The sequence below is a fragment of the Nannobrachium achirus genome, assembly GCF_963921795.1.
Source record: "Nannobrachium achirus genome assembly, chromosome: 14".
Taxonomy (NCBI): Eukaryota; Metazoa; Chordata; class Actinopteri; order Myctophiformes; family Myctophidae; genus Nannobrachium; species Nannobrachium achirus.
Genome location: NC_137821.1, coordinates 23,617,164 through 23,642,163, shown reverse-complemented (window position 1 = coordinate 23,642,163; position 25,000 = coordinate 23,617,164). Strand labels below are relative to the sequence as shown.

General features: G+C 46.2%; 1 protein-coding gene across 1 annotated transcript in view; it reads right to left on the bottom strand.

Moving 5' to 3' along the window:
• Positions 1–25,000, bottom strand: part of efnb3b (ephrin-B3b) — a gene marked incomplete at both ends in the record, with an annotated part of 158,158 nt that overhangs the window by 65,577 nt on the left and 67,581 nt on the right. Inside the window, one exon of the mRNA XM_080742163.1 lies at positions 16,590–16,879. Coding sequence (XP_080598289.1) covers positions 16,590–16,879 — 290 coding nt within the window. The remainder of the gene's footprint in view (positions 1–16,589; positions 16,880–25,000) is intronic.

Sequence of the window (25,000 nt, the reverse complement as noted above, 5' to 3'; positions counted from 1 at the left end):
ATTTCACACTGCTCGTATTGATGTCTGACCGCTTTTCCTGTTTCTTTCTTTCTCTTTCCAACGCCCACTTTTTTGCGGGTGCGTAGCGTTTGTTCTGACGCGCATTACTCCGACGTTGCGTTTGTCCGGCTCTCCCCATTCATAACCCTATCTCTAACCCTATCCCTAACCACACACGTAGACACGTAGTCGGAGACGTTGGACTGGCGTGTTCTTCCCCTTTTTTTGCACCTGTAGGCTGTAACCCTGTTGTGACAATACTCTTGTTGTTATTGTTTGCCCCTTTTTCTCCCCCACAGGGCATGACATTAAGGCTCGTCCTGTTGTCCGGGACAACAAATACATCTTTATGGACAAGTTCATTAAAAATCAACTTGTCCGTTGGACAAGTGGCTCTTGGTTTAACTTTTTCTTGTGACACTCCTATCAGCTTTGTTTTGTATTGCAGCATATGGACTGCCAATACTATGGAGTGGAGGGTGGAGGAGGCCAAAGGGGGTGTTATTTATTTGTCAAAGAAAAAAATAAATGACTGTGAAATGGCAAATCTTTATGTGGCTTTTTTTGCCTGGACAAGTGAATGGGAAATGTACTTGTTCAAAGGACAAGGGCCAAAGTGTCTAGCCAATGTAGTCGTCATGCCAATCTATTCCTCCCCACGAACATGTCACTGCAGTCGTATTCCTACCGACTCGCCTGCCAGTGAGTGAGGAGCCCCCACCGGGAGGCCGCAGAGCCTTCGCCGTATACTCCTCCTCCCGCCCAACACTCCCCCGCTGACCGACGCATCGCCCCCAGCAGCCTGTGTAGGAGTACGTGCGGTTAAATATGCATGTGGCAATAAAGTTGAGTTGAGTTGAGCTGAGTGTGGCATGGAAGTGCAGCTCGCTGGGCGGCTGCAGTGCGGCACTTTTTGTCTTCCTGGTTCACCCTTGCTCTCCGCTCTCCCGTCTCTCTCTCTCTCTCTCTCTCTCTCTCTCTCTGCCCATCTATGACTCCTAGGCTCTCTCTCTCTCTCTCTCTGTCGCTCTCTCTCTCTCCCTCTCCCCCCTTCAGGCCTGCAGTGGCGTTTATTTCAGCTTAACCCTGCTAAATAAACCAGTGACTGCTCCTTGCATTATTGAACACTACCACACTGCTGTCTGTACACGCTGCACCGGGGATGCCGGGCACCACAATTAGGACCACACACACACACACACACACACACACACACGCACACACACACACACACACACACACACACACACACACACACACACACACACACACACACACACACACACACACACACACACACACACACACACCTCACACCTCACACACACACGTACACAGACACAAACCCGAATGGACAACACACAAGAATACACCCAGGAACAAACGCTAATACATGCATAAATGGAAAAACAAACCAAAAGCGCACAGATGCACGCACGCCTGTACGCACGCACGCACCCACACACACCCACACACACACACACACACACACACACACACACACACACACACACACACACACACACACACACAACAAGTGTGCATACACAAACACAAACAAATAAACAAACTGGCAAACTCACGCATGCAAATAGGCAGACAAATCCGAGGCAGAGTTAAAATGGTTGGAGAAATGGATAGACGGATAGACGGAGAAAAACAGAGAGAGAGAGATGGAGAGAGAGAGAGAGAGAGAGAGAGAGAGGGAGGGAGGGAGAGAGAGAGAGAGAGAGAGGGAGGGAGGGGGAGGCTGGATGTAAGGGGGGGAAAAAAACAATAGCGGAGTCAAAGAGAAAGAAAATAAAGTCTGGAAAAAGAAACGGCGAGATACACTGGTATGCAAATCATTGCCATACTTATACTCTCTGCAATCACTCACTGACTCACACACACGCGCACACACACACACACACGCACACGCACACGCACACACACACACACACACACACACACACACACACACACACACACACACACACACACCACACAATAGACAATTAACTTCCTCCCAAACTCATAAACCTGCCCCCCAACCCCCTCCAAAACACACACACACACACACACACACACACACACACACACACACACACACACACACACACACACACACACACACACACACACACACGCGCGCGCGCGCACACACACACAGACAGTTATTTTTCGGAGCATAAAGACTCCAGTCAGCTCTTCTATTATTCATATTAGTTGGGGTTGTTTATCTCTGCCATTGTGCGGCAGGCAGCGCCGGGCCCTCCATGAAGCCCCGGGGGCCCTGCTCACTAAACACATGACTGGGAGCCATTCACACACTCTCTCTCTCTCTCTCACACACACATACACGCACACACACATGCAAACAGACACATGTGTGCGCGCACCCGCTCATTTGGACCCATGCATGCATGCACTTGACCAAAAACACAAATTTGCAAATACAGAGTGTTATGACACATGTCCAGACTATCTGCACTAAGAGACACACACATGCGTGCACACACACACACACACACACACACACACACACACACACACACACACACACACACACACACACACACACACACACACGTCGTGTGGAGGTGGGAGGGCCAGTAGCAATGGGACTGCAGTGTTTTTGTCGCCGTGTACCGAGACAGATGGTAGGATGTCAGTCAGGTTTGTGTGTGTGTGTTTGCGTGCTTGAGTGAGTGAGTGAGTGAGTGTGCTTAGATGGAGTTTGGAGCTATCTTCAGGTCTGTGTGTGTGTGTGTGTGTGTGTGTGTGTGTGTGTGTGTGTGTGTGTGTGTGTGTGTGTGTGTGTGTGTGTGTGTGTGTGTGTGTGTGTGCGTTTGCAAACCACAAGGCAGCTCGTATGCTCATACGTGTGGCAGTGCATACATTCTGAGAATGCCCCTGTGTACGGCCCGCGTGAGCATGCATATATTACACACCGAGTGCCAAGTGTGTTTGTGCCCGCGCGCGCGTGCATGAAAGCGTTTGTGTGTGGGCATGTGTGTGTGGGCATGTGTGTGTGTGTGTGTGTGTGTGTGTGTGTGTGTGTGTGTGTGTGTGTGTGTGTGTGTGTGTGTGTGTGTGTGTGTGTGTGTGTGTGTGTGTGTGTGTGTGTGTGTATGGGAAAGATCACACAACCTATGTATAGTTTGTGCGTTTCGCCGTGTCCTCTGACTGGGTGTGAGGCTGCAATCATTCTTCGGTGTACCAGGGCAGCGCAAGACCACATATATGTTTTATGGTCAAACAGTCTGTATAGTATATCGTCGTGGTCGGGTGAAAACCCTGTATGTCCAAAACCCTTTGTTTTGTATTTATCATTTTGAAAATGATTTAAACTAGTGAAAACAGCCGATCTACAAGCACACAACGCCTCGCGTCGCGAGGCGTTGCGTGCTTGTAGATCTGCTGTTTTCACTACTTTTGTGCGACGGCCTTGTATGATGAAGCAGACTTTGCTAAAGAATGTACACATTTGAAACTTGGAGATACGAGGTTTCCACCCGACAACGACGATATCTATATATAAAAATATCTTTGTGTGTGCCTGCATTCATGTGTGTGGTGATGTGTGAGTCTATGTATGTGTGTGTGTGTGTGTGCAGGGGTGTCGCACCAAATTCTGGGCCCTGGGTACAAGGATTCACTGCGTTATGTTGTGCTTTAACTATTGAAAAAATAGCAGATCTACAAGCTCACAGCGCGACACTCGGTGCCGCCCTGCGACCCCCATCTCAAAATATTTCTTTCCAGGGACCCCCCAGAAGCAATATTTGAGTTACAAATGTTCGCTTAAAAATATTCAAAGATTTGCATCCATTTTCACGACTTTTCAAAAATAGCAGATTTTCAAGCTTGCAGCGCGGCACTCGGTGCTGCGCTGTGAGCTTGTATATCTGCTATTTTTCAATAACTAAAGTATAGAATAATTAAGGCCCCTCCACCTTGGGCCCTAGTAACTCAGTCCCACTTTTCCCCCCCTTGTGACGCCCCTGTGTGTGTGTGTGTGTGTGTGTGTGTGTGTGTGTGTGTGTGTGTGTGTGTGTGTGTGTGTGTGTGTGTGTGTGTGTGTGTGCGTGCATGCGTGCTCGTGGTTCCCCTGACAGGGGGCTTGCGGTGATTGAAAGTGACCGTGCTGTCTCGGTGTCAGCGAGCAGACAGGCTGCCATGTCGCATGTGTCAGGCTGACGCTCACTTCCCCTTGGTGTCAACCGTACATCTAATGACAAACTGCACCACCCGCCCTCCTCCTCCACCCTCTCTCCTCCACTCCTCCTACTCCTGCTCCGTCCTTCTCCTGTCTCTCACTCCATCCACCTACTCTCTCTCGCTAGTACTCCCCCTGCCCCCACAATCTGGTCTTTTTCATTCCATCGCAGGATGACCGCTGTATCTGCAGTGTTTCTTAAATGTTTACATTTCAAGGCCTTTCCCTTAACTCTGACAGTGTACAAATGAACCCGTTAGGGTCCATTTGGTTCCATTTGTACACTGTCAGAGTTACAGACTTGTACTGTATGGGTCCATTTAGACCGCCATAAAGGAACCCACAGAGTCCCTGGAATCCACTTTGAGAACCACTGCTCTCTCTCTGTCTGTCTGTCTGTCTGTCTCTGTCTGTCTGTCGCTCTCTCTGTGTTGCTCTTTCTTTCCTCATCCTTCCTTTCTTGTCATCTTATCTCTCCCCCCGGCCCCCCATATCCCCTCTTTTCTCTCTTTTTCTACCCCGCCCCTTCTCTCTTTTATATGTTCAACCACATGAACCCTAGCTTTTCCCTATTCTGGGGGCGAGATCATTTGGGAAAACAGGCGAACATTCAGTGAAAAGAGACAATATATGATGCAACGCGGTTGTTCCTACATCCCATTAGTCCGAATCTGGTGAATGTTAACCTGTTGAATGATACTATGCCTAAACCTAACCCCAGTAAAACTATGCCTAAACCTAACCCTAACCTCAGTAAAACTATGCCTAAACCTAATCCAAACCCTAATCTCTGTAAAACTATGCCTAAACCTAACCCTAAAACCTAACCCTAACCAAAGTAAGACTAATGACATGTAGGACTAATGGGCAGTCGTTGAAGTAGTTCATGATTATATTTTTTAGGCATTTCTGATAGCGACAGTGACAGACAGTACAGGGAAGGAGAGAGGGAGGAGGGACATTGTAGCAAAGAGCCTCGGGCCGAATTCAAAACCAGGCCAGCTGTGTGAAGGACTATAGCCTTAGGGGACCATCACACTAAAACATGCGTCGCTTGAAATGCATCACCAGCAAAATCACTGTTTTACTAATGGTACGCATGCCTGCTACGGTGGGCTCCTCTCCTCCCCCATCTCCTCCTCACGTGCTGGACATCACGTTTGATTTTTAGACACGTGTAAAAGTTTGAATATCAACCCTTCGTTTGACTCCACACCGTTGAATATTCTATTGATCGTTTACGCATGCAGGCATCTGTCGCTCTGATACCAAGTGGTGGGAAAAGTACTCAAATGTTTTTAAGTGAAAGTTTCAATACTGCAATATAGAAATAATCTCTTATGAGTAAAATTCCAGAATTCAAAATGTGTACAAAAGTATTGGCATCAAAATGAACTTAAAGTACCAAAAGTAAAAGTACTCAATATGCAGAATGCAGAAGTTTTCATAAACTATAAAGATCTTTAGAAAATAGCATTGTGACGCATTGTGAGCTTGTAGATCGGCTATTTTCAAATGGCCAAAATGTATATAGGGCTTGATTGATTGATTGAAGAATTTATTAGAAGTTTGCAATAGAAAAAAGTACAGTTTCATGACAGTACAAATCACTGGTACAAGGTCAACTAAAAGGAGATCCTAGAAAGCCAAGGCTTATTTCCACAGGAACCACACTTTAAGTATCTCATATAACATTGAAAGACAGACGGATAGAACATAGTACTTTAATCTAGGATAATATCAGTTTCAAAAGCATAACATCAAATACAAAGGCAGAAAAAAGAATAATAAAAAAGGGGGGGGGGGGCATGGGGGCTTAGTCTATTTACAAGTCACGGGTAGCAGCTGTCTGAAGGTGACTTTTCATACCTATTTTGAAGGAGGCTAGGGATTTGCTCTCCTTTAGGGGCTGAAGTGGTTAATATATGTTTTGTGACAATAATCAAAATCCACAAAGTAACTGGTGACTAAAGTTTTCAAAAAAATGTAGCGGAGTAAAAAGTACAATAGGTCTATTTGGTTCCGATATGTAGTGGAGCAGAAGTATTGGAAATTGGAAATAAAGGACAAATACCTCAAAAGTACAGTACTTAAAGGGGAAGACCACCCATTTTCAATATTGAAATATGTTATTAATATACCTTAGAGGAGTTGTGTGGAAATAGAAAAAAGTTCCCCCCCTTCTGTGTTGCCTAGAACAGGAGGATTGATTTTGGGGTTTGTATTGTAAAGTACAATGTGTGATGTCATCAAGTTGTACTTTACAATACAAACCCCAAAATCAATCCTCCAGTTCTAGGCAACACAGAAGGGGGGGGAACTTCTTTTCTATTTCCACACAACTCCTCTAAGGTATATTAATGACACAGTTCAATATTGAAAATGGGTGGTCTTCCCCTTTAAGTAAATATACTGTATGACGAGGCAGGGCTTTAATGAAAAAAGAAAACGTGCGCATTTGAAACTTGGAGATACAAGGTTTCTGCCCCACAGTGACGATTTGCTATTTTCAGTGCACAACACTGGCTGACTGGCACGCAACTAAGTACAAGTCGTGTGTGTGTGTGTGTGTGTGTGTGTGTGTGTGTGTGTGTGTGTGTGTGTGTGTGCGTGCGTGCGTGCGTGCGTGCGTGTGTGTGTGTGTGTGTGTGAATGAACGGCGAACGCTGGCGTTCTGGAAGCAGTGCTGGTAACCGGGGAGGAAGCAGGGATCTGATTCATGCGCTGATAACAGGAATAACTGCATGCTGCTCCCCAACCGTGTGCCTCAAGTATGGCTTTAATTCAGATAACGGGTTACCTTAAAAAACCCTAAACTGCTAACACATGACGAGGTTATTTTGTCAACACCAATGTGCACTTATAGCTCACGTATGAAAACACATTTTTGTGTAGTTGCGGCATAGTATAAAACATGGGTCTTCAACATTTTCAGGCAAAGGACCCCTTAGTCGAGACAGAGATGAAGCAGGGACCCCCACAACCTGTTCATAGATTCCATAGTTTCACTGTTTGACAGCACGATCATCAGTGTATTTTGGATTCATGTCAATGTGTGTTTTCAGATATTTAACCACTTGAACCGTCTAATAAACTTGACCTTTCACTCTGTACTTAGTCTGCTCTTTTTCCCCTCTACACAAAACCCCTTTGCCTAAAATAGCCGATCTACAAGCTCAGCTTGTAGATCTGCTATTTTTGGCTAAAGTTCTCAGGTAAAAAAAAAGGTTTCTATCACTCAAAGATTTGGAGGACCCCCTGTAGTAACTCTGAAGACCCCCTAGGGGTCCCGGACCCCCTGTTTGAAGACCCTTGGTATAAAACACTGCGTTCGGTCACAGGTGATTGTCAAGTTCAGCCCTTTGGTTTGTCTTTGCCGCGTCTTTTTAGCGGACGGTAAGCGGATTCCGACAGACGCGGCAGGGTGGGAGGGGGGCCGAGATCGTTGGGTTTTATTGGCACGCCTCTCAATCTGAGAGCGTGAAGGAGGTCATCAGAGTTGTTTGTCCTCATCAGTCGCACTGCGTCACTCTAGTCCAGAATGAATCCGCTCTTTGTTTAGCGATGCCGTCGTTGTCCAGTGCTGTTAAATAACCGTGACGCCGTTCAATGTAACCCACTGTGCTCATACTGTACTAAACAACACACACACAGAGTTCAGAGCAGGGCGTTTTAAGGCCAAGGACCCCTTAGTTGAGAAAGAGATGAAGCAGGGACCCCCCCACAACCTTTTCAAAGATTCCATATAGTTTCATTGGTTGACGGCACAATCATCATTGTATTTTGGATTCGTGTCAATTTGTGTTTAACCACTTGAACCGTCAATACTTAACTTGACATTTCACTCAGTACTTAGTCTGCTCTTTTTCCCTTCTACACCAAACGTCTTTGCCGAAAATAGCTGATCTACAAACTCACAACGCTGCGAGGCGTTGTGAGCTTGTAGATCTGCTATTTTTGGCGGTGGTTAATATAAAAACGGTGAAAAAGCTTACTATCACACAAAGATTTGGAGGAGCGCCTGTAGTAACTCTGAGGACCCCCTAGGGGTCCCAGACCCCCTGTTGAAGACCCTTGGTTTAGAGGCCAAAACGCAACATTGAGATCGGCCTGGGTTTCTCAACGTGGGTGCTGTGGCCAGGTCCAGGGCTGCCTCAGAATAATTTGATAACATTTTGAATTTTACCCGTAACCACACCTCTATACTTAGAAAAAACGGACCCAGTTAAACTGTACTTGCTGTGTTCTTTTTCGGGCCTACAGTACACCAAGTCTCTTCACCCCAAAAAATAGCCGATCTACAAGTTCACAACGGGTCACACTGTGACCCATTGTGAGCTTGTAGATCGGCTTTTTTTGGTGAATGTTCCCCTAGAGTAGGAATGCTGGGGTTTAAGTCGTGAAACGCCTATCAAGGACGATGATACACGAAAGAAGAAGAATGTCCCCACAAATATTCTCTCCAGTTTCTCCTCGTGACATACTGTACTGTATCTTTGTCAGAACTATTAACCTTACATGTTTAAGTGCCGTTTATATGACAAAAGGTGCTACAAAGTAACAATGTAATTCAGGGATGCCGTGGATGAAAACTTTATTTTACAGGGGCGCCCGGAGCCAACAATGATTGAGAACCACTAGGCCACTGAATACTGAGAAACGTACGCAGGTATTATTTAGATGCTGTTTGTTAACCACTTAAGGGGAACCAAAACCATCTGCTCACATGGTTATGACTGGCCCTCCGGGAGGGAGCAGTCAGGGGTTAAGTGTCTTGCTCGGGGACCACGGGGGTCCCCCAGGGCTCTATACTGGGTCTGCTGTTATTATTTCCCTCTACACCTAATCTCTTGCTATAGCGTAACAGACGGCAAGATGGTGATTCTGCTTGCAATGCCTGTGTTATGGTACTCTCAACCTTGGGCCCGCCTGGCCCCCTTGTGCCCCTGTAAACTTGGGGAGTAAACCCTGCGTCCTTCTCCTCAGTCTACTGTATATATATACGCTCACATGTGGTGCTTTGTGACGGAGAGGGAGAGGGAAGATGCACAGGTTCTTATTGTGTCCTGCTTTGTGTTTTATTTTCAGCAGAACACAGAGGTGAATAAACAAGACTGGGGGAAAATTATCTTACAAGCGAGCTAGATAGTTGTTTTCACTGAATGTTCAGCCAAGAACATTGATAGATGCTCAGGTTTGTGTGGTTATTAATAAGACACACGAAAAGCGAGTCATTTTCTTTTTAACGATGCTTGCTCACAGGAGACTAACTAACACTGTATTACATCCTTTAAAAATCGCCCTGAAAAACCACTTACAGGGCCTGTAAGTTACAGGCGGCAGCCATTCGCAACTGGCAATAACAAACCTAGCCCAGCCTCCCCTGACCCTTCTCTGTATTTACCTATATTCTTTGCACTGTTTATTTTATTTTTATTTACTTTTTTTTTACTATATCTACTGCATAGTACTGTGTTCTATCCGTCTGTCATTCAATGTTATATGAGATACTTCAATGGTGTCCTATGGAAATAAGCGTAGTCTTTTCTAGGATCTCCTTTTAGTTGACCTTGTAGCAGTGAACTGCACCGTCAAGAAACTGTACCTTTTTCTATGCAAACTTCTAATAAAGTCTTCAATCAATCAATCCATCAATCAATTACATTACTCTCTGGAGGCCTTTTGGCCCGGTCAAACAGAGCGTCCAGAGATCTAAACAACTTTATCTGCGCTCACACACACACCACACTGATCGATCGACAGGCTGGCCCGATCAATGAGGCCTCCAACGCAAGGTCACACGCTCGCTCGCTCGCACGCTCGCACGCACGCACGCACGCACGCACGCACACACACACACACACACACACACACACAGAGAGAGAGAGCTGTTTCACTGTTAGGTACTGTAACATTAATATACCGTTTTTGTGTGCGAGACCACCTGCTCTCTCATCACGCTCACAGACCAAAAAAAATGCACATTCCCACACTCACGTGCACACACACACACACACACACACACACACACACAGATAAACACACACATAAAAAAGCACGCGAGGAGTCTGAGAAGGCAAGAGAAGCGAGGGAAGTCTAGTCGGCTTTTGTCTGGAACATTCGGGGGAACTGACATTTAGAATTATACTATCACTGCTCTCCCAGGTTCTGAGAACATGATGAATTCATTCATTTGGGCCAATATCCCCCTATTGTCTGTGGACTCTGTGTGTGTGCGTGTGTGCGTGTGCGTGCGTGCGTGCGTGCGTGCGTGCGTGCGTGCGTGCGTGTGTGTGTGTGTGTGTGTGTCCGTGGGCAGGCTGCAAGTACAGGCTCTTGGTTGTGTGTGTATTGCCTGATTGCGTGCTAATGTCAGTATGTTTATAACTGTAGTGTGTAATATATGCATGTTTGCCCTAGGGGGAGATTCTCTAATTAACCTAGCTTTGCATGTTCTGTATTCATTCACTGTATTCACACGAGAGAGAGACACACACACACACAGAGAGAGAGAGAGAGAGAGAGAGAGAGAGAGAGAGAGAGAGAGAGAGAGAGAGAGAGAGAATTATTCTCTATTTTAACTCTTGACAGTAATGGCCCCTTAAGGGTGCACTTTCAGAATCAACATTCAAGCCTTATATACTTATGTCACACGATGCAAATGACATCTCTACAAGCTCACAATGCGTCGCGATGCGATACACTGCGAGCTTGTAGATCGGGATATTTTTGGCCAATACTTTTTGGAAAAGAAGGGCAGAAGAAGGGCACGTGCAAGAGGACAACAATGGAAATGGAAACGTGAGAGGGGGAACGGAGGAAGAAAGTTATCAAAGGATAGAGGAGAGAGAGAGAGAAAGAGAGGAGTACAAAAATAAATATGGGTGTGTAGCAAGAGAGAGAGAGGGGAAAGAAAATCTAATGATTTGGAAGTGAAAGGAGGAGAGACTAGTAAGACGCCTCAGGGCGACAAGCGAGGTCGCGCCATGTCTTGGCCATCTGGCCAGTGATGTGTATCGGACCAGTTAACCATATATGGAGATCCATGTACTGTATATGGATGGAGATATGCTGTGAGAGCCCAAACATGCTCACATAGGTTATTCGTTATGTGAAAGTCCTATGAGTGGTTCCCCTGACATCGCAGTGATGTCAGAGCGGTTTGTCGCTCTGACATCACTGCGATGTCAGTGTACACGTCCAGACATCCAGACGGACGGAGTCAGCATGTGCCGTTCCACATACTAAACCTTCGGTCGCAAATTATACACATTTGTGGTTACATCTGTAAAAGAAAGAGCAGCATACACAAACGAGGAGCCCTGCTGTGTTGTTTTACTGTGTGCTATTGTACCTGCGCAACACACCGAGCCCGGAGTTCAGAGAACAATTTGTTTCCATTAAGAGGCCGGTTGTTTCCATCATCTATCATCATTAGACAGTATCGACCCTGATTACAGGAGGGACTCGTGTTTGTACACTAACCGTACCAAATGTCTTTCCCCTTTTCAGTCTTATTTTCCGTAATCTAGCGGCATAATCGGCCATTCTTCGGGTATCTAGTCAGATTTGTACTTTTTACATCGACAGTCAGCGCCCGAGCTGTCATAAAGAGGAATAATAGACAAGAGAGAAAGGGAAGAGAATTGATTAGTCGCGTTCATTGATTATCGGTTCCGTTCACACTGAAAGATCAAGAGTTCATGTAAGTCTGTTTGTTTCACACAGTCTGCTCTGTGTATCTCTCTCTCTCTCCCTCCCTCCCCCTCTCTCTCTCTCTCCGTCCCTCCCCCTCTCTCTCTCTCCCCCCCCCTCTCATTCTGACTCCATTTCCTCTCCGCCATTCAGATTTCCACATACAACACATCGGCCCTCGCACCTTTCAATGCTTTGAATGAATCTTTTGAAAGCAGGCACCAGTAGAATGTGCGCGCGCGCACGCACGCACGCATGCACACACGCACACACACACACACACACACACACACACACACACACACACACGCGCGCGCGCGCGCACACACACACACACACATCAGAGAGCAGTTTCCGAGGGTGCATTTACAGCGAGAGCAAGGTGAGTGCGAGCTGATCTGGGTTCAGCCATCGCTGCCTGCTTCATTACGACTGACGTTTGTAGTGGTTCACGTTTAACGGGCCAGTCTGTCTGCCCCCTCCCGTTTTAGTTCTGTTCATGATGATATAATTTAGTATCTGCAGATGTGCGTGCATTCCACGCGAGCTTCCTGCGAGACAAACCTGACTCACCGATACTTCCCACTTCTGCCCGCGCACACTTTGATCTCCTCCGACAGTAAGTTTCCCAGAATTTAAGCGCGTGGGGTTGTCTTCATAGGCTTTATGAAGATGCGGGTTGTGATGGATTGCCTCGCACAACCTCTCCTCAAACAGAGCGACCATGTTTCTGCTCCAATGCGTGCACACTGCACAGTAGTAAACTGACCATTCTACTATGAGAATGAAATTCACGTGCTCATGGAATCTTAGAGGCACACAGATGTCTCATAGTAATGGCACTATACATGTAGCGTACCCTACAAGCTCACAACGCCTCGCAGCACGAGGCGTTGTGAGCTTGTAGATCTGCTATTTTCAGCAAGGAGGTTTGGTGTAGAGGGGAAAAAGAGCAGATTAAGTACAGAGTAAAGGTCAAGTTCATTAAGTATTGACGGTTCAAGTGGTTAAATATCTGAAAACACACATTGACATGAATCCAAAATACACTGATGATTGTGCTGTCAAACGATGAAACTATATGGAATCTATGAACAGGTTGTGGGGGTCCCTGCTTCATCTCTCTCTCAACTAAGGGGTCCTTGGCGCACCGCGGGCACGGTGCGCATAGGCACACCTGAAACAAGGGATCAAACGCGAGCAAGAAAAAGAACCCCCGCTCTTCCAATTCACACAACGCACACAGAGAAAATCCTGGTAATTCTCTTTGTGTGCCTCTCTTCTCCCTCTCTCTCTCTCTCTCTCTCTCTCTCTCTCTCTCCTGGCTGTGTTGGTCCAGCCCTCATCGCTCTCCGCCTACGCAGACCCCCCCCCCCCCCTTCCCCTCTCGCCACACATGAAAAGCAGTGAAAAGAGCATTTGCACACCTGAGTGAGTCCTGCTCACAGGTGTGTGGGAGGAGAGCTGTGAGAAAGATCACATGGGGTCTCTCTCTCTCTCTCTCTCCCCCCCTCCTCTCTCCATCTCTCTTTTTCTCTACTGTTCTCCCTCTCCGCTTCCCCTCAGGTATTTTCGAGGCGCCGATGTTTGGTTTAGTCAGAGGTGGAAAAAGTACTCACAAGTATCAATATTGCACCTTAGATGTACTCCATCTATACTATAATTTTGCGAATGTCTGTCTGTCTGTCACAGCGTTTCTCCTCAGTGGCTGGAGCAATTGATCTGAAATCGCATCACAATTAGCATATGAACACACCTAACATAACTGTGAAGCCCGTTTGTCACTTTCACAAATCGTATGCTGTATATTAGCATTTTTATGGTGTATCTACTATCTATTCTGCATCTAGCTTGAGGCTCATCTATTCTGCATCTAGCATGAGGCAACATGTTTAACCAGCTCTCTCTGTGTGTGTGTGTGTGTGTGTGTGTGTGCAGGCAGGCGGGTGTGTGCGTGGGCGGGTGGGCGGGTGGGGGGGGGGGGGTGTAGCCATTAAACGAAACGGGTATTTCTTACATTGATGCTCCTACATATTATCATGCAAGCACCAGTTACAGTTACTTTCCATCTCTCATATACTGTATGCACAGTGCACATCCCATAACCCACACACTGCACATCATTTTGGAGCTCATATCTTTGAACGGGTAAGGGCTAGTTACAAGTAAATGTCCAGAATTCAAAATGTACTTGAGTAAAAGTATGAAAGTGTTGGCATCAAAATGTACTTTAGCTTTGTGAGCTTCTATTTTCAAGTAGCCACGGCATAAAATAGGGCTAAAGTGGTTTATGTATGTTTTATAATATCATAATTTATATCTGCAAAGTAACTAGTAACTAAAGTTCTCAAATAAATGTAGTGGAGTAAAAGTACAAAATTTGGATCCGAAATGTAGTGGAGTAGAAGTAAAAGTATTGGAAGTAAAGTACAAATACCTCAAAAAATACCTCAAGTACAGCACTTAAGGTAAATGTACTTAGTTACTTTACACCACTGCCCTCAGGTGTTTTCACAGTGCCAATGTTTGGTTTAGTGCACACACACGCACACGCACACGCACACACACGCACACACACACACACACACACACACACACACACACACACAGACACAGACACAGACGCACACGCACTCGCACACGCACACGCACACGCACACGCACACACACACACACACACACACACACACACACACACACAAGCGCGAGTGTGAATGTTGCGTCTGATTCCATTATTCCAATTGTGCCTGTAAGTGCTGAATGCTTTGTGGCTCCCTGGCTCTATCTAAAAAGGAGGGAGGTAAAAAAGAAAAGAAAAGAAAGATAAACAAAACAAAAAAGAAAACCTTGCGCGTTTCAGTCGACGCCACCTTTTGCGCTTCCAAGATCTTTCCGTGCGATACGAACACTTGGCCCCGGCTCGCTTTGATGACCTCATCGGGTCTTCACACATCCTAACTCCAAACAATCCTCCTGAGTAAACCAAAACAAACTGCGTTTCGCCATCCGCGAGTCACCGAGTCACCGCGGGACTGACAATAACAATAAACAGGCCTGGGAGCCGGGCTCGGCAGCAACGCACAACGCAAACACACAAGGAGGCATGTGAAAACAAACATGGGCTAGTACACGCACACACGGGCGCACACGCATATACACACACATACACACACATACACACACACACAAACTTTTATGACACAATAACACAGAAACAATCATGCAATTAACTCACAATATACACACGCGCAGCCGTTCTCATTTATCGCGCACAATGAACATAATAAGGCATAAAATCAACCTTGAACAATCTAATAGAACACACACACACACACACACACACACACACACACACACACACACACTGTGCAACTGTGCATTTAAGTAGTCAGTAAAGTTGAGCATCACGACACGTCGTGATGCTCAGATCTTGTAGACGCTCAGAACTTGTAGATCTGCATGAGTAAAAGTACAAAAGTATTGGGATCAAAATGTACTTAAAATACTAAAAGTAAAAGTACAAAATGTTTGAAAAAAGCAGATCTACAAGCTCACAACGCATCGCATCGTAGATCGGCTATTTTCAAATAGCCAAGATAAAAAAAATAGGGCTAAAGTGGTTTGTGTATGTTTTAAAATATAATGTATATCAGCAAAGTAACTAAACTATAGTTTTCAAATAAATGTAGTAAAAAATACAATATTTCAATCCCAAATGTAGTGGAGTAGAAGTAAAAGTATTGGAAATTGGAAATACTCAAGTAAAGTACAAATACCTCAAAACTGTATTTAGTGCATTACTTAAGTAAAAGTACTTAGTTACTTTACTCCACTGGAGAGTGAACTATCCCTTTAACCCCACAGGGCCTGTCCCCACCACCACCCTCACAGGAATAAACAAACACTCCAAACGGCCCAATCAGAGTCCAACCATGCAATCATAAGCAGCCCACCCCTCGACCCGCCCTCACGGTCACACCACAATAAAGCTGCACCACGAGCGCGCACACATGCACGCACGCACGCACACACACACACACATTTGTAGGCTATTACATACTCGTGAGGACAACCACATTTTATAAATGCAATTTTGCCATTTTTAAAGCGTTACCGAAAATAGCAAATCTGCATGCTACATGCTCATGAGTTGTGCGTTTGTAGATGTTCTATTCTTTGGTGAACGACACTGGTGCATAACTCTAACCATAATCTCCTACACCTCTAAATAACTAACTCTGACCCCAATCTGACTCTTTTCCTAATTGTAAACCAAACTTCCCAAAACTGTGTACCGGTAACCACCAGTAAGACTCCCTGATCGGGAGATAAGCGACCGTCAGGTCGCACCTCATGGTGGCGCTAGAAGAGGGGGCATGTGAGAAATGACACACACACAGGGGCGGAGGTTGTGGTTTGCCATCCAAGGAGTGTGTGTGAAAAGTTTGGTATGGATAGGGGCAACGGTGCCGGAGATAAGAGTAGGGCCAAAAGTGTGACGTAACGTGAGAGACTGACTGACAGACAGCCGGTGGAGCTTTTCATAGTAACTGCAACCTGACGGTCGCAATAATACTTATGGGGATATTTGGCCCTAGCACGTACAGTAACACACACAAACACACACAGTACTCTCTCTCTCTCTCTCTCTCTCTCTCTCTCTCTACACACCTCGCCCGCCCCCAGTACTCACCGATGATGAAGTAGTCGTGCATGCTCTTGAACTCGTGGCCCCAGAGGTTGGGCGAGAACTCCTGGAACTTGATGGTGAAGCGGCGCTCGCGCGTGGGCTCGTCGCACGTCAGCACGATGTTGGGCGGGCCCATCACCTCGCAGCGGTCGGCCTGCTCGCGCGACGCCACCAGGTACAGCTTGTAGAACTCGTACTCCGGCGTGGAGCGCATGCCCTCCAGGGGCGGGCAGATGAGGTCCAGCCGGTCCCCGATCTGAGGGTACAGCACATAGCCCTTGTCGTCCTTGAACCTGGAGGCACACAGAGACAGAGAGAGAAGGAACGTTTTAATGCAGCGATTCATTGGATATTAGGGCATTAACGACTTAAAAAGTGGCGTTGAAGTCGACTTTATCGTTTGATGACGTCAACACATCACACACGACACGACCCCCTAATTATTTTGGGGGGTCCCCAGATGATTAACTTAATGTGAAACATTGTTTTCTCACTGTAACTGTAAACAAACCAACATAAGGTTTAAGTGTATAGAGGGTATCTTCACATTTCTAAAGTGCCAATTTAAGGACTTTTTAATACCTCTAAAATGGCAAATTAAACATTGTCCAAATTGTCAAATATATAGAGGCAGAAATTGTGAAAATAGCCGATCTACATGCTCACAACGCCAGCATGTAGATCTGCTATTTTCACAATAGAACGTTTTTTTTTTTTTTTTTTTTCTTTTCGTTTTTTTTTTTTTTTTTTTACTTCGACTTTCGACTTTCTCTGGTGGCAGTCGACTTGTGTAATGAAGTCGACTGAGCCGACTTGTCGACTTTTTCGTTAATGCCCTCCTGGATATTGTCATCTGATCTCATTCCCCCCAGATTTGGCACAAACATGGGGATGAATTCATGTCGCCAAATTGTCGATTGCCCTACCACCAGTGTGTAGTGACTCCCTACCCTCCTCCAAAACCTCCATAAAAGAGTACAATTTGCAACTGTACCTAGACAAGTCTACATTGTAAAACGGCTAGTTCCATTCCTTGATTCCGATTGGCTGGTTTCCCTTTAATTGCTGTGGTATGTGAGACTATTACCCACACCTTTAATCCGTTTATATCAAACCCAGGTGCGTTATTTCTTTCCACAGTGTTGTGAAGCTAGACTAGAGAAACTTGATTGCAAGTAACAGTTGCAAAGTATCATTATCATTATTATTAAAAAATAATTTAAAGACATTTGTCATTGTATTCTTTCTTTAAAACATGTGTTCCCATTTTCATACCAATAAATAGGATCCTAACTACGATGGGTGGCCCGCTAATGCTTTTGAAATTCACAAGTGCATGGGCCCTGATCCAGACGAGGTTGGGACGCAACTGTTTTAATGGAAAGGCTTGCTTTTTCTACCCGTAATCACTATTTTTCATCAGTTATCTGTCATGGAACAAACCTGCAGCGCAATCATTTTTTCGATCTGGCTGTGATTGGATTTGTATTTATCTATTGTAATGGATGAGATTCTGTTCGCTTTGGCGATAGCGCTGCTCTCAACAATCATACCAACGAGGCGTCTAAAAACTGAACCCATAGGAGAAACAAGGGAGCGAGAAGGAGGGGGAAAGAGAGAAGAAGAAAAGTGAAGAAATGAATGAATAAAGAAATTAGCCTATTAAGACCTGGAATTATCGCTGCAAGCTTGTAGATCTGCTATTTTTGAAAAATCGTGAAAATTTGTGTAAGTCAAATCTTTGCTACTGGGGGGGGGGGGGGGGGGGTTCCCTGGAACAACATTTTTAGAGATGGGGGTCCGCGGCCAAATACCTAAAATGCCAGGGGTCCTTGACATGAAAAAGTTTGAGAACCAACGATGATAGAAACACGACAGAAGGCATTTATAGAATCGGGTAGATATATTCAAAGACTTGCGCAAATTGGTCAAGATTTTTCAAAAATAGCAGATCTACAAGCTCTTGTATATCTGCTATTTTTCTGCGGATAAAGCATAGAAAGAAAAAAAGAAAGAAAGAAAGAAAGAAAGAAAGAAAACATTCTCTGAGTTAACCACTCAAGCCAGTATGGATTCACATGTGCAGACGTGTGACTTTAGGGTCTCAACTACTAGGCTACCACAGATCCCACAGCCTGTGGCAAAAAATGCTAATCAACGACAACGCATGAGAACAGCCATGATGTGTGTATAAAAAGTCCACCTATTGGTCGTTATGTTACACACTCGCTCTGTAGGACGTTGAGTGCTGCTGTGGATTGTTGCCGACACAATCGATGAGACCGTTTTGCGGTCAAAGCTTCTCTTGCTTTGAGCACACGCATATATATATATATATATATATCGGTACATCAAGTCTAGAGTACGGTATAGGCTACGTTAGCCCAGCCTTGCTGGGACTTGCTATGCATTTAAATCAAAGTTCTTTAGGCCTCAAAATGTACTTAAAGTACCAAAAGTAAAAACATTCATTACGCAGAATGTCCCATTTTCAAGTTCTCAAATGTATAAAAATCATTGGGACACATTGTGAGCTTGTAGATCGGCTATTTACAAATGGCCAAAAAGTATATAAGGTTGAAGTGTTTAATGTATGTTTTGTAATAATATTCAATCTACAAAGTAACTAAAGTCTTCAAACAAATGTAGCTGAGTAAAAGTACAATATTTGGATCCGAGATGAGTAGACGTAAAAGTATTTTGGACGAAAGGAAATTGGAAATAATCAAGTAAAGTCAAATACCTCAAAATTGTACTTAAGTTACTTGACACCACTTGCGTGCGTGCGTGCGTGCGTGCGTGCGTTTGTGCGTGCATCATGCGTAGCCCTGAGCACAGGTACAGAACTATACAGACGAGAGCACAGTTATACAATTGGAAACACCTGCCAATCAATTCCGCCCTGACACTGCTCTCTCTGAGTCACTCCCTCATCCTCCATCTCCGCCCACAGCAGTCTTAATGGAGTGAGAGTTCACTAAAACGTTCATATAAACAGCTTCAGTTTGGCAAAAGTGAAGAACTGGCTTCCTTCCTCACTGCCTGTTCAATATGCCAGTCAGTGCACATAAGCAAGGTTTTGTATATGTGATTATTCTCGTTGTCGGGTGGAAATAACCTTGTATGTCCAAAAGTGTTCATGTTGTACTGATCATTTTAAAAATGACCTAATAGCCGATCTACAAGCACACAACGCCTCGCAGTGCGAGGCGTTGTGTGCTTGTAGATCTGCTATTTTCACTAGTTTTGTGCGACAATCTTGGATGGTGAAGCAGGGCTTTACTTTGCGGAAAAAAATATACTAATTTGAAACGGGTTTCTGCCCGACAGTGACATTATATTGGTCTGTTTTAGATGCAGAGTAACTTCACTTATTTGCTGATCACTATGTCTGTTTTGCCTTTTTTTAATTTGATCTATTCTCTGGTTTTATTGTTGAAATTTCATGTGGAACCCAGGAAGACAATAGAGACCAATTTCTATTGTGGAAGATAATGGGGATCCAAAATAAAGGATGAGAAAATGCTCAGATTGAATGGTCAACCCACTGAGAAGAAAAATGGATGAGGGACAGACAGATGGATTTGTGGAAACTTTTGAAGAATTGAAAATAAAAATGGGAAAAACATGGATTGTTTCCCCCACTAATAATGACAAGCCAAAAATTGTCTTATTGTAGACCTGGAACGCATATCATTATTTTATGTTTTAACTATAAAAAAAATAGCAGATGTACAAGCTCACAGCGCGGCACCGAGTGCCGCGCTGCGAGCACGTAGATCTGCTATTTTAAAAAAATCTTGAAAATTTGTGCAAATCTGAGATTTTTTACGACTTTTTTAGGTATTTTTCAGGTCCAAATGGGTTTAAATGAACCCTCAGGACGTTGCTGTGTAGGAGGGTGTTATCAGCCCATGGAGATCCACCTGTACCGTACAGTAGGTTCCTGTCCAGATCCATTCATCACAGACCATGTGTGACTTTAGATGGGAGATGTCTGCACCGCGCCGATAAGGCACCGCTTCATGGAAATTATAGGCTCACGCGTCACAACCTTCCTTTCTCCCGCTCCGCGTTGCCAAAAATGCCAGAGTTCGTGCGAGCGACCTGAGCTTTTACACAAGCGGTGGCACACGCGAGTGCATGAGCGACACACTCTCACACAAACACTCTCACACTCACACTCACACTCACACTCACACTCACACACACACACACACACTCACACTCACACTCACACTCACATATTTTGGATTCCTGTCAATTTGTGTTTTCAGATATTTAACCATTTGAACCGTCAATACTTAATAAACTTGACCTTTCACTCTGTACTTAATCTGCTCTTTTTTCCCCTCTACGCCAAACTTCTTTGCCGAAAATAGACAATCCACTTTTGGCTAAAGTTCTCACGCAGAATATGGACACTACGGTTCAAGTGGTTAATATAAAAAAGGGGGGGAAAAAAGTTCCTATCACACAAAGATTCGGACGACCCCCTGTAGTAACTCTGAGAACCTCCTAGGGGTCCCGGAAACCCCTGTTGAAGACCCTTGACATACAGTATAAGAGCACTGACAATCCCTCACATTTTCACGACAACGTTTGGGGAACCACTACTGTACCGAACGGGAAACGCGGTACTCTCAGTTGGCCTTGAGCGCTCCTCCGTACCATTTTTCCGAGGCTCTCCGGGAGTCAGAGAGGCACACCGAGGAGGGAAGGGAGCCGGGGGGACAGATAGAAACACCGAGGAGGGAAGGGAGCCGGGGGGACAGATAGAAACACCGAGGAGGGAAGGGAGCCGGGGGGACAGATAGAAACACAGAGGAGGGAAGGGAGCCGGGGGGACAGATAGAAACACCGAGGAGGGAAGGGAGCCGGGGGGACAGATAGAAACACCGAGGAGGGAAGGGAGCCGGGGGGACAGATAGAAACACAGAGGAGGGAAGGGAGCCGGGGGGACAGATAGAAACACAGAGGAGGGAAGGGAGCCGGGGGGACAGATAGAAACACCGAGGAGGGAAGGGAGCCGGGGGGACAGATAGAAACACAGAGGAGGGAAGGGAGCCGGGGGGACAGATAGAAACACAGAGGAGGGAAGGGAGCCGGGGGGGACAGATAGAAACACCGAGGAGGGAAGGGAGCCGGGGGGACAGATAGAAACACCGAGGAGGGAAGGGAGCCGGGGGGACAGATAGAAACACCGAGGAGGGAAGGGAGCCGGGGGGACAGATAGAAACACCGAGGAGGGAAGGGAGCCGGGGGGACAGATAGAAACACCGAGGAGGGAAGGGAGCCGGGGGGACAGATAGAAACACCGAGGAGGGAAGGGAGCCGGGGGGACAGATAGAAACACCGAGGAGGGAAGGGAGCCGGGGGGACAGATAGAAACACCGAGGAGGGAAGGGAGCCGGGGGGACAGATAGAAACACAGAGGAGGGAAGGGAGCCGGGGGGAAAGATAGAAACACAGAGGAGGGAAGGGAGCCGGGGGGACAGATAGAAACACCGAGGAGGGAAGGGAGCCGGGGGGGACAGATAGAAACACCGAGGAGGGAAGGGAGCCGGGGGGGACAGATAGAAACACAGAGGAGGGAAGGGAGCCGGGGGGACAGATAGAAACACCGAGGAGGGAAGGGAGCCGGGGGGACAGATAGAAACACCGAGGAGGGAAGGGAGCCGGGGGGACAGATAGAAACACCGAGGAGGGAAGGGAGCCGGGGGGACAGATAGAAACACCGAGGAGGGAAGGGAGCCGGGGGGACAGATAGAAACACCGAGGAGGGAAGGGAGCCGGGGGGGACAGATAGAAACACCGAGGAGGGAAGGGAGCCGGGGGGACAGATAGAAACACCGAGGAGGGAAGGGAGCCGGGGGGACAGATAGAAACACCGAGGAGGGAAGGGAGCCGGGGGGACAGATAGAAACACCGAGGAGGGAAGGGAGCCGGGGGGACAGATAGAACCACCGAGGAGGGAAGGGAGCCGGGGGGACAGATAGAAACACCGAGGAGGGAAGGGAGCCGGGGGGACAGATAGAAACTCGCTAAATGAATCACCGCGCTTATTCATTCCCCTCACAGCCGAGCGCTGGCACCGGGCTGACAGGGCCAAACGTTATCAGTTAGCGGGTTAAGCTAGCCGAACACACCTGGGGGGGCGCCGCGCGGTGACATTATAGCGCCCCACCGGAAGCACACTTAGGTAACACTTAAGTAACTAGCGTGAAGAAGACAGAGACTGTGACGCATCCCGAGTGGCAGTATCTCTCAGGCGTGGGGTCCGGGAAGATGTCAGTGACGGGTGGGTGGGGGGAAAGGAGGGAAGGGAATGGCGGTTGGCATTAGCCTATTAAGACCTGGAATTATATAGTTATATTGTAGTTATACTTTAGCTATTGAAAAATAGCAGATATACAAGTTCGCAGCGCGGCACCGAGTGCCGCGCAGCGGCGCAGAAAGCTTGTAGATCTGCTATTTTTTGAAAAAATAGTGAAAATTTGTGTAACTCAAATCTTTGCTGCTGGAGGGTCCCTGGAACGACATTATTTAGAGATTGGGGGTCCGCAGGACAAATACCTAAAATGTCGGGGGTCCTTGACATGAAAATGATTGAGAACCACCGATGATAGAAACACGATAGAAGACATTTATAGAATCGGGTCAATATATGGTCACTGTCTGGCCAAAACCTCTTAACTCCATTTTTGAGGTTTTAGATTTTTTGGCATGAATCAGGGCTATTGAACACCCTTTACGTTCTGTGTGTTGGTTAAAAAATATTGAACCGATGAAAAAGTAGTAAAAAGCCCTTCGGTCAAAACCTCCCAACTCCACCTGAGCTCATTTTCCCGAAAATTAACATTTTGGAGTTATGGTTTCGGCCCGACAGCAGCAGAGATATTTAAAGACTGAGCAAATTGGCTCCAAAAATAGCGAGTGCCGCGCTGCGAGCTTGTAGATCTGCTATTTTTCAGTAGATAAAGCATAAAATGATGGTTAAAGTAGTTAAAATGTAGAGTGGACACGGATGCATTCCCATCCGAAAACGGAATAGCGGCCGGAGTCCAACAATACACCAGATAGAGGGGATTATCGTGGTTTTTCTGTCGAGGTAGAACCGCGGTGTAGGAGGAAACAAAAACTCAGACCACACAACCCGTGGGATGTTTGCACAGTTAACGGGGCGTTGTTATCTGTTAGCGCTATGAGCCGGCAGCGCTCACACTGGCGGTATAAAGCCAGACGTTAATTGTTATCTGTGTGGCTCGGTATTCTAGCTGCCGGCGATCACCTGCGGGGCATGGGAGAGTGGAGTGTGTGCTTGTGTGTGTGTGTGTGTGTGCGTGTGTGTGTGTGTGTGTGTGTGCGTGCGTGCGTGCGTGCGTGCGTCTGTATTACTATACTAGTGCTAACCAAATGTCCCCGCAAGTATAGTAGAATTAGAGAAATAGACATTGGTGAGGACAATTTTCCTGGTCCTTTAAGAGAAATAGTTGCTTCATGGTAAAAAATAAAAATAAATAAATGTAGGCTTACAGTTAGGAAAAGATTCAGTTTGGTTAGGATTAGATATTTGTTTCTAAAGGGGTTGGGGTTAGGGTTACGGTATTTCTGACTCACACAATGTGACATAGCTCTGTTTACACAATGCTGTGCCCCCCTCCAACTGTATATTATGTTCCCATTTTTCAATCGTTTTGATTATATTTCTACACTCGCTTTGGCAAAGTAAACACACGTTTTCTCATGCCAACAAAGCTCCGCTTTGAACTGGAAAATTGACTTCCTTATAGTTGCAAGCAAGGGACGCACTTAAAACGGTATACAAGCTCACACCATGAGCTTGTGTAGAGCGGATATTTTCGGTTACGGTAAAAGGAAATGCAAAAAAAAGTAGGTACAAAAGCATTTAGCAAATTGACTAAACGTTGATGTCCTCACAAGTGCAGTATAGTAATGCAATTGTGTGTGTGTGCGTGCATGCGTGCGCGCGCGCGTGTATATGTGTGTGTGCGTGCGTGCCAGCCAGTGTAGTTCGTAGGTGTGGTCGACCCATAAGGCAGCCTGGGAAAACATTGTTCTACTTGCCAGCTCACCGGGCATCCCCGGTCACAGAGGCTAATAACCTGCAAGCTAGAGACACTACACACACCTTTCCCCTTCATCTCACTCTCTCTCTCACACACACACACACACACACACACACACACACACACACACACACACACACACACACACACACACACGCACACGCGCGTACGCGCAGCTTTTAAAGGGAGAATATGATTGCCGCACAAGGTGGCAGGTACTCAGAATTACAGGTATACAAGTACATACTGCGTTTGCACGTGCGCGCAACACACACACATACCTTCCTGCGTACACAAAATGTTTGCCCAAACACATCCACCACC